Consider the following 8,382-nt stretch of genomic DNA (forward strand, 5'->3'; position numbering starts at 1 on the left):
CCCTTTGCCCCCATAACTTCCTTTTAACACCTAATATCTCACGCCTTGATTGAGAAATAACTGCCAACAGAAGACCTTTTAGCTGCTCTGAAGCAAAGCAATTGTGATTTTTGACATGTCAACCAGATAAATCGAACTAAATGAGAACGTTCAGGGCCAAGTACAGGCTGCCAAGAGCAAAATATTAGGTTGGCAGAGTTTAAGTTACTTAACATCCAATGCCAACATTAAGTCAGGAATTGCTGGGCATTTGGTAGTTATGCATTAAGGATTATGAGATTGGAGTTGAAGCAAAGGCCTTATCCACTGTGGAAACCCTCTGCTCCCACTTCCCTTTGAAGCCCAGCCACTCGTGCCAAACTATAAACACATCACTTCCTGGAGGACATGCCAGGCCACTTCAACTTGAAACCAAGTCCCGATGGTGCGCATCCAAGATCCTCAAGACATCCAGCAAGTTCGCAGGCCCTGCCAGAGTCCTCTGCTCTGGGAGCGGAGGGCAAGAGAACCGACCTCTGATTTTCCCGGCAGACTAAATGGTCAGCATGCCATGGAGAGATTCACATTATTGCGTCCCCAAACGTGAACTTCGGTTGATTGAAAACGATCATGAAAACAATGAGCCTACACCCCCGTGGCTTGCATTTGATTGAACGCCAAGTCCTCCTAAGGAATGTCTGCCCGAGGAGCGCCTACAATCGTTTCCATTCTCAGTATATTTTGAGGTGGCAACTTGGCCGGTAGACTAGTGTTTCTCAACAGGGCAGCCTTACACAAGAGACGCTATTCCCAAACTGTTGGCACCTCTCACTATTGTCAATAAACTGTCCCTCACACACTTCCCAATACCCCTTGCGGTGAGATGGCACTAGACGCAGCTGAGGGCCGCTGGTGAGCGCAGAACCTGGGGCAGCTGAGCAGTCTTGCAATCTTCCTACTCAGTCCTCTGAACTAAGCCAGTCAAACCATAAACAGCTCCGCCACTATTCCACTCATCTTAGAGACTTTAAACAATCAAGTCATCACCAGACTGTCACAGCTTCTATAGAGAATACTTTTTATTGTACAGGTATCATATACACAATTTAATGTGTGAACATTTACAGGCATGGAGTTCAATTCCAAATCTCCATGGCACCCCATACACTGCACCGCGCACTCCTGTTTGGGATTAGCCCAACAGGAATGAGACACAAAGTTATCGCTTTGTGAACAGAGAGCTTCAATTAAATAGAACAGAGCCCAGGATCCTAATTCGTAACACCCTGTGTACATATGAATAAAACCTAAAGATGTGTTTTAGATGACCCCATCACCTTTAAAAGTTATTAAAATGGAACCCCATTTCTCAAAAAGTCACTAAGAAGTGCACCCGTATTTACAGACCCGATTAAATTATGCATAAATAAAATCTGTACACGAGACACATTGTTTCTCAAAATAACAGCGCCTCCTCTGGGACCTGGGGGTTGACAGGCAGCAAAAAAACGCTTCATGCCTGCCCTTTTCAAGTTTACTCGAATCACCAAGATGTGAAATAAATATGCAAATAAAGCTTCAGTACCTTAAAGAAACATGTCATTTCAAAGAATCTCCCATTTGAAGAGTTAATTTTCAGTTAAAAAAACAAACAAACAACATAAAATCAGCAGGCTTTGTTTCTACGTGTTTGGTAAAACCCAAAAGCCCCTTTTGAACAAGGGGATTTTTAAGTGTGTTCAATACCACCTATTAATTAGTTGCTAAGTGGAGAGTCTGCCTCCTACTGAACCCTGCAGGATTTGATATCTGAAGATGCTAGATAAACACTTTTTTCTAAGGATAAATATTTAGTGGGCAGGAAGCCAGCAATGACTTTAACACTGAAAGTTATTATTGATTTGAATAACATAGATTTGACATTTCAACAGCTAAGCATGTTGCGGGGAGAGGGGGTTTGTTAGCCCAGGGGGTGGATTTAAAAGGTTTGAAAACTTGTAGCACCACTTTCAGAGACAGAAGAATGGGGTTCAAAATAAAACATAAGCTTAATGAATAGAGAACCAGTACTTGTCGCCTTCTGATCACTTGTCCAGAGTTAAGGAGACGCTTCAGCGCCAGAGAAATACTAAGGACTCCCAGAGGGCAGGTCCAACTCCGGAGGCCAGCAGGCCTTTCAATGGGAAGGCAAGTAAAAGCTCAGCTTGTCCCCCCAGCCGAGGAGTTCCCCATCTGTGCCGGTGAGAGTGGTTTGGGAGATTTTTCCCCCTTGCAGACTCTTCTTCCCTTTGTTTCCACCTGTTTCATTTCCGATGCTTCTCCATCTTCTCCAAGGTCTTGCTGGAATCGGCTGGACTCTGGTCCCCAGGATTCATGTAGGATTTCTCTATGATGACCAAAGCCTCTTTTATGTAGTTCTGCATAGCAGACACGGCGGCACAGATGGCCTGGCTGCCAAACCCGTGGGTAATCAGGCTGAAGTGAGTCACGCAGTTCTGAATGTTCGCCTCTGAGACTGGGGCCGGCCTGTCCCCGTTGGGTGTTCGGTCTTGGTTGAGAAGGTCCGTGAATTCTTTACACACTTGCCTGTGAACATAACACACACCTATGAGCTCAATCTAGCTCTTGACAGGTAGTTGAGGATGACACCTGGGAGGCAATCAGAGATGTCTGGCCTGAGCCAAGACAGGAGGCTTTAAACTAATACTAATATAATAGCCAATTGCCTCACTTAGTACCTATTATGTGCTAGTTTACTCTTTTAAGCACTATCTTTTTAATCCTCACTGATTAGAAGATAACAGGATTAACCCCAGTTAAGCCAGTCAGCAGCCAAGGGCATCAGGTGGGATCAGGATTCCAGCACCAGAAGGTTAAGGGACATTTGGTGCTGGGCCAGTTCAATACGCCAATTCACCAATTCGGAGAATCACACATCTCCCTGAAATTCACTTTTTATCCAGGCTGGTTCACTGTGCTCCCTCCCTTTTGCCCCATTTGCAACTGGACTCGTTCTGCTTCGTTTCCCATGATTTTTAAACCAATTTACTGCTGGTTTCCATGAGAAATCCTGCAGCTGCAGAAAGTCGGTTTTGAGACATTTAGATTGCCCACTTGTCTCCTGCAAATCCAGTCATCACTACGTTTAAGAAACAAAAGTCGTTACCAGGAGGCAGAAGGGACACAATCTTTACTGGATGTGACAAAACAAATAATCTTTTCAACACATTTTTTAAGATATGCAAATGTGATCAGGAAAGGGTAAGTTTAACTATTTTGAGCTCAACAGCTAAGCAGCTCAAAAGACATTCACTACTGGAGCAATGCATTCGTCCATTTTACTTACTCTTCCCAGGTATTTGACTTTGTAAAAGAAGCTCCTTGTCATTTTCGTTCGCTCCCCACCCTAACTTATTTAACCAGCATTTCTTGAGCACCAGGGGCTGGGGCTGGCCCCTCAACTTCAAGGTCACAGCAGTAAGGCATCTGTGTACTTACTGTGCGGCCAGCAGCATGTTCTTCCTCGTTGCCATCTCATTCCGTCCTCCGAGATGAGGTCTAGTTAAGTACTCGGCCACTGGTTTACTAGGAAACTCAGCTTCACAGACATACGCGAAGTCCCGAGCCAAATGAACGGCCTCCCCTAGAATCAGGAAAGACGTTGGGTGTACGGACGGACGCTGTCCTGTCCCCCTTTTTAGCACTGTCATTCAGTCACTGCAACCTCACTGAAATCACAGACAGGGCCCTGGCGAGGTGGCTCAGTAGGTTGGGGTGTCATCCAGTACCCTGGAAAGGTTGAGGGCTCGATTCCTGGCCGGGAAGTATGTGGGAGGCAACGCATCAAATTTTTCTTTCTCCTTTCCCCTCTCTCTAAAAATCAGAGAAATCGCAGTAAACAGGGTCAGCGCCCCAGCTGGTGAGGCCCTCTCCCCTATGGGCAGAGGGTGAATCCTAAAATGTGAGGAAAACAGTCCCCAAAACTTTTAACCACACCCGAGCAATGCGCCCCCGTCCCCTGTCCACCTTGAAGAGATCGACCTTGAGACACATCCATGCTTGATAGTAGAAAGCAGTTATCTTTGTGGAGAAGTAGGAAAATGTAAAGGAGATGAGGATGTCTGACAACAGCAAACTGGTCGCTTCTCTTTAGGAAACTGTTACAAAGTCTTTGACCCGGAACTTTCTTTTCAAACTAGGGCGCCCCATTACCGAAGGAGCCAAGTCTCTAGAATGTTTCTTTAAGAAAGGGAGGCAGGAGTGTTTTTCCTGTTGAAAATGCTAAGGTCCCCAACCACCAGCTTTTTCCAAGATACTGGGGAGCAGAGGGAGAGAGAACCAACAGTACCTGCCCCCCAGGCAAGCCCAGTGCCGACTGTGACTGCACACTGCCGAGGCAGGTGGAGCTTTCGGAAGCCCAAACGGTGCCCCGGTGCCCCCTTCATCCACTTGCCTCTGAGGGCTTTCCCGAATCAGGCGGATCTGAGAACCATTGTTCTGGCACTTTCTTATTCATACCCAGACACTAGGCTAAGAAACCTGAGCGAGGACGCATTAATGCACCACACACAGAATCCACCACCATTGGCCATGCAGCCAGCTTGGTCCCCAACACGCAGTTAACAGGCAGCTCCTTTCTCCTTACCCTGACCTCAAAGACACTCACAGAAAGGTGGAGTAGGGCCCCCCAAATCTCTTTAGCACTGGGGTAGCACCCATTAGACCAGAGAAAGCAAGTGTTCAAAAGATTGCCTGGCTACTAGCCCTAGCCAGTTGCTCAGTGGTTAGAGTGTCGGCCCGTGGGCTGAAGGGTCTCAGGTTCAATTCTAGTAAAGGACACATACCTCGGTTGCAGGCTCCATCCCCCATCCCTGGCCCCAGGAGCCTGCAAGAGGCAACCAAAGGGTGTATCTCTCTCACATCGATGTAGTGCTCCTCCCTCCCTTCCACTCTCTCTAAAAAAATCAATGGAAAAATATCCTTGGATGAGGATTAACAACAAAAAAAGATGGCCTGGCTACCAGGACACCACCCCTCATTGGCTCCCCGAGCCAGAGCTCAGTGCCCTGCTGACTGGGTGAGGGGCTCGGGTGGCTGGAGGCTGCAGGATAAGCCTGTCAGGGTCCCAGGCCACTTTCCGCTGCCCGTTACAAGTGTGTGAGTTTTGTTTTAATTATTTCACCTTTTCTCATCCCCCCTTTAAAGCCTATATTGCATCCTTGCTACTTTCCAGGTTGGGCAGTGCCACCTCCTAGGATTAGGGAGCGAGAATCACCTGTGGGCCCCGACACTTTTAAACAAGCACAGGAATTGTGAGTTGATCCAATCTCCTTGACAAGGGCTTCTCTTTGCTGACCACAATCCCAATATCCCACAACTACAATAACCAGAAACCATACTTCTGTGTCCACCAATAAGCAGCTAAGCTCTTTTTATTGATTGTAAATAAAATCAGAGAGGAAGGGAGGAATAGAAACATCATTGATGAAAATCATTGATTGGCTGCTGCCTGCATACCTCCCACTGGGGATTGAGCCCACAACCTAGGCATGTGCCCTGGCTGGGAATCGAACCGGGATCTCCTGGTTCATAGGTCCACTCTCAACCACTTAACACCAGCCGGGCACAGGTGCTAGAGGCCCGATGCAAGGGGCTTGGCCCTCCCAGCCACAGCGGCTGCCTCAGCCCTCACAGCCCCGGCTTCATTCATCCAGAAGGCTGTCCGGTCTAATTAGCATATTACGCTTTTATTATTATAGATAGCAACTGATCCACTGCATCTTCAAAAACTGGGTCATTTAACAGCCAATGTCTCAACATCCTAGTTTGATTTCTTAGGTTAGGAAAACTCATTTCTTTTTTGAACCCAGAACACTTAGCAGGCAGATATTTGACAAAAAGCACTGGCATACATTGTGATGAACTCATGACAATTCAAATCACCTTCATTTCGCTCTACTCATGGCCAAATTAAGAGCTGTTTTTAAACTTTTCTGAGAGAAATAGTAAAGGCACAACACAGCAAAGGAAAAGCACCAGAAAACGCCACTGACCTTCTACTAAGGACGTCAGGAGGGTGACGTGTGCAGCCTTCCGTCTGCCGGCTGGAAGGTTCAGCCCAATCTTGTCCAGCTTCTCCCGCAAGGACCGGCCTCCATTTTTAGACTTGGCTCTGCGTACAGGAGAGTCAACCTTGACTATTCTCAAGAAACCACTTTAAAACTCCAAATTCCTAGGCTGCCATCAAAACTAAAAATTTTCAAAAAGAAGACTGTCTACTTAGTAGACTCTACTACATTATGTGGATCATAATCAAATGCCACAGGGTGTCCTCATTAATTAATCCCTGTAAAATGCAAAATTTGTTCTTAGCATAGCCAGCATTTTCTTTTTTTTTAATCACAGAGTATTACAAGCTGTACTGGAGCTGATAGATTTTCATTCGTAAAAACTGCAGCAGCTCCAAAAAAACAACTCCCTGGGGGGACAAAACCCCTGGAGCTTCTCTTAATTTGGAGGCCACCACTTCACTCATGGAATAAATTCTAACCAAATGATAATCTGTTAGCGCTGTTTTAGCACCTCCTCCTACATTTGGCACTTTCTAAAAGCAAAAGGTACTAAAACTCTCTGGGCTGATTGGAATTCAGTGTTAGGTCTCAAAGTTACATAAATGTTAAAAATACCTGCCAGTGCTTTCATATAGCCACCCAGCCACCCTGCCCACAATGTGCCCCATATACCTTCTGAGAACACCTCCCAGTAATGAGGCATTTAAGCACTCAGGCGGGTATAATCTCCTCTGGACTTCGGCAACTGTCACTTTGTATTTCGACGTGGAGCTCAGGAGGGACAATCTTCCGGGGACGGAGCAGAAGACCTCGCTGGGGTTCATCACAGCCCCCACCAGCTCCTTCTGACAGGGGAGACCCAAGGGGTTCTTGGTCATTGAAATGGGACCTGTGAATGAGGATCAGAAGTGCAGTCTTCAGAGCTGCATCGAAGCAAACGAGACCTTTTTTGAACCACTGCCGAGAGAGCTCTTTAAACAAATAACATCGCCTGTGAGGCTATAAATTACAGGTTTTTCTTAAAGCCTTGATCTTCAAAAATAATCAAATCTGAAATCCACCAGTTAACACCATGGGAAGTTAGTCAAAATCCCAAGCATGGAAGGATTTTTATTCGATTCCACTGTTAAAAATCTAGTTTAATTAGAACATTTGTTTTCAAAAGACTGCTTCGATACTAAATAAGTGGTATTATTTTCTTCTCCCTCAAGGAATAACCAAAATCACAGGACAAACTCAGATCCTTTGCCAAAACCTTTAGTGCAACAGCAAGTTTTTAAATACAAACAAACCTGTTCTGTTACAAATTTACTGGGAAATTCAGTGTATCTTCTGAGTGTTAAAAAAAAAAAAAAAAAACTAAAAAAAAAAACAAAAAACATTTCCCCCAAGCTGATTTCAAGCAGTTTAACTTCAAGTAACAGACCGTAACTACCTTTAATTCAGGCCCCTTCCATTTCCTACAACAGCCAGACTGGTAATCCCATCAAGCACATTACTTAATTCTGAGAGCCACTCACTTACCAAATACAATAATCCAATTTTCCAAATCCCCCCCCCCCCCCTTATCCTGCATAAACTCTTTAACATCAGCCTCCAACAGAACCGGGCCTGGTGCTTTTGGGGCTATTTGGAAGGCCAGACTGTTTCAAAATGCTTTCTTGCAGGTTAGAATTAAGGATCCTTGCCACATGCATATTTGCAATCGACAATAAAAATCACATCAACTCATTTGACAATTAACATTGTCACAACCAACCACACAACTAAAGCCCTGGTGTTTTTCAAACATGGTAAAAATACCCTGAAATTAAAGGAGTAACATATCTGGGATTTCATTTAGGTGGGAAAGAAATGCCCTTTCTTCTCACTCCTAAAACCTGCCTTCCCAGAGTTCTGGTCCCTTCCAGCACAAATGTCCCAAGTAAGCCACCAAATGCCCCCACCTTGCCATTAAGTTGATCACAACACTGGTAAGAGTCAGTACACAAGGCCCTGTGTGGCCCTACCTTTTCGAATCACAGTCTGATCATGCAGAAGCAGGTGCTGCTCATCCACGATCTGGGGGAGAAATGACAAAGTTTCCTTTAGGTTCCGGGGTGCCTGGGCTGGGGGCTGGGATAGAGTCCGGGCAGGAGGGGGCAAGACCCTAAACGCGCTCACCTGCACCTCGTCCATCTGTTGCCCCATGTCATGAAGGCCCAGGTTCTCCGCCAGCCCCGCTGCGTCCAGGGCGTGCGCGTGGGGCAGCAGCAGGTCCGAGCGGCGGAAGCCATCCCTGCGGGCGCTCATAGCGCCGCCATCCAGCCCGGAGAGATGGGGTAGCAGGCCG

The 8,382-nt window shown here is 46.2% G+C and overlaps 1 protein-coding gene across 1 annotated transcript; it reads right to left on the reverse strand.

Moving 5' to 3' along the window:
- Positions 1–1,036: 1,036 nt before the first annotated feature.
- On the reverse strand, positions 1,037–8,376 carry TFAP2C (transcription factor AP-2 gamma (activating enhancer binding protein 2 gamma)). The gene is made up of 6 exons (XM_014528709.1): positions 8,214–8,376; positions 8,060–8,111; positions 6,723–6,939; positions 6,033–6,151; positions 3,478–3,622; positions 1,037–2,565 (listed from the first exon to the last, which is right to left on the reverse strand). Exons 1-6 carry the CDS (start codon positions 8,340–8,342, stop codon positions 2,283–2,285), a joined length of 945 nt encoding a protein of 314 aa, XP_014384195.1. The 5' UTR covers positions 8,343–8,376; the 3' UTR covers positions 1,037–2,282.
- Between the last annotated feature and the right edge of the window lie 6 nt (positions 8,377–8,382).

This window comes from Myotis brandtii, unplaced genomic scaffold (genome assembly GCF_000412655.1).
Source record: "Myotis brandtii unplaced genomic scaffold, ASM41265v1 scaffold647, whole genome shotgun sequence".
Lineage (NCBI taxonomy): Eukaryota > Metazoa > Chordata > Mammalia > Chiroptera > Vespertilionidae > Myotis > Myotis brandtii.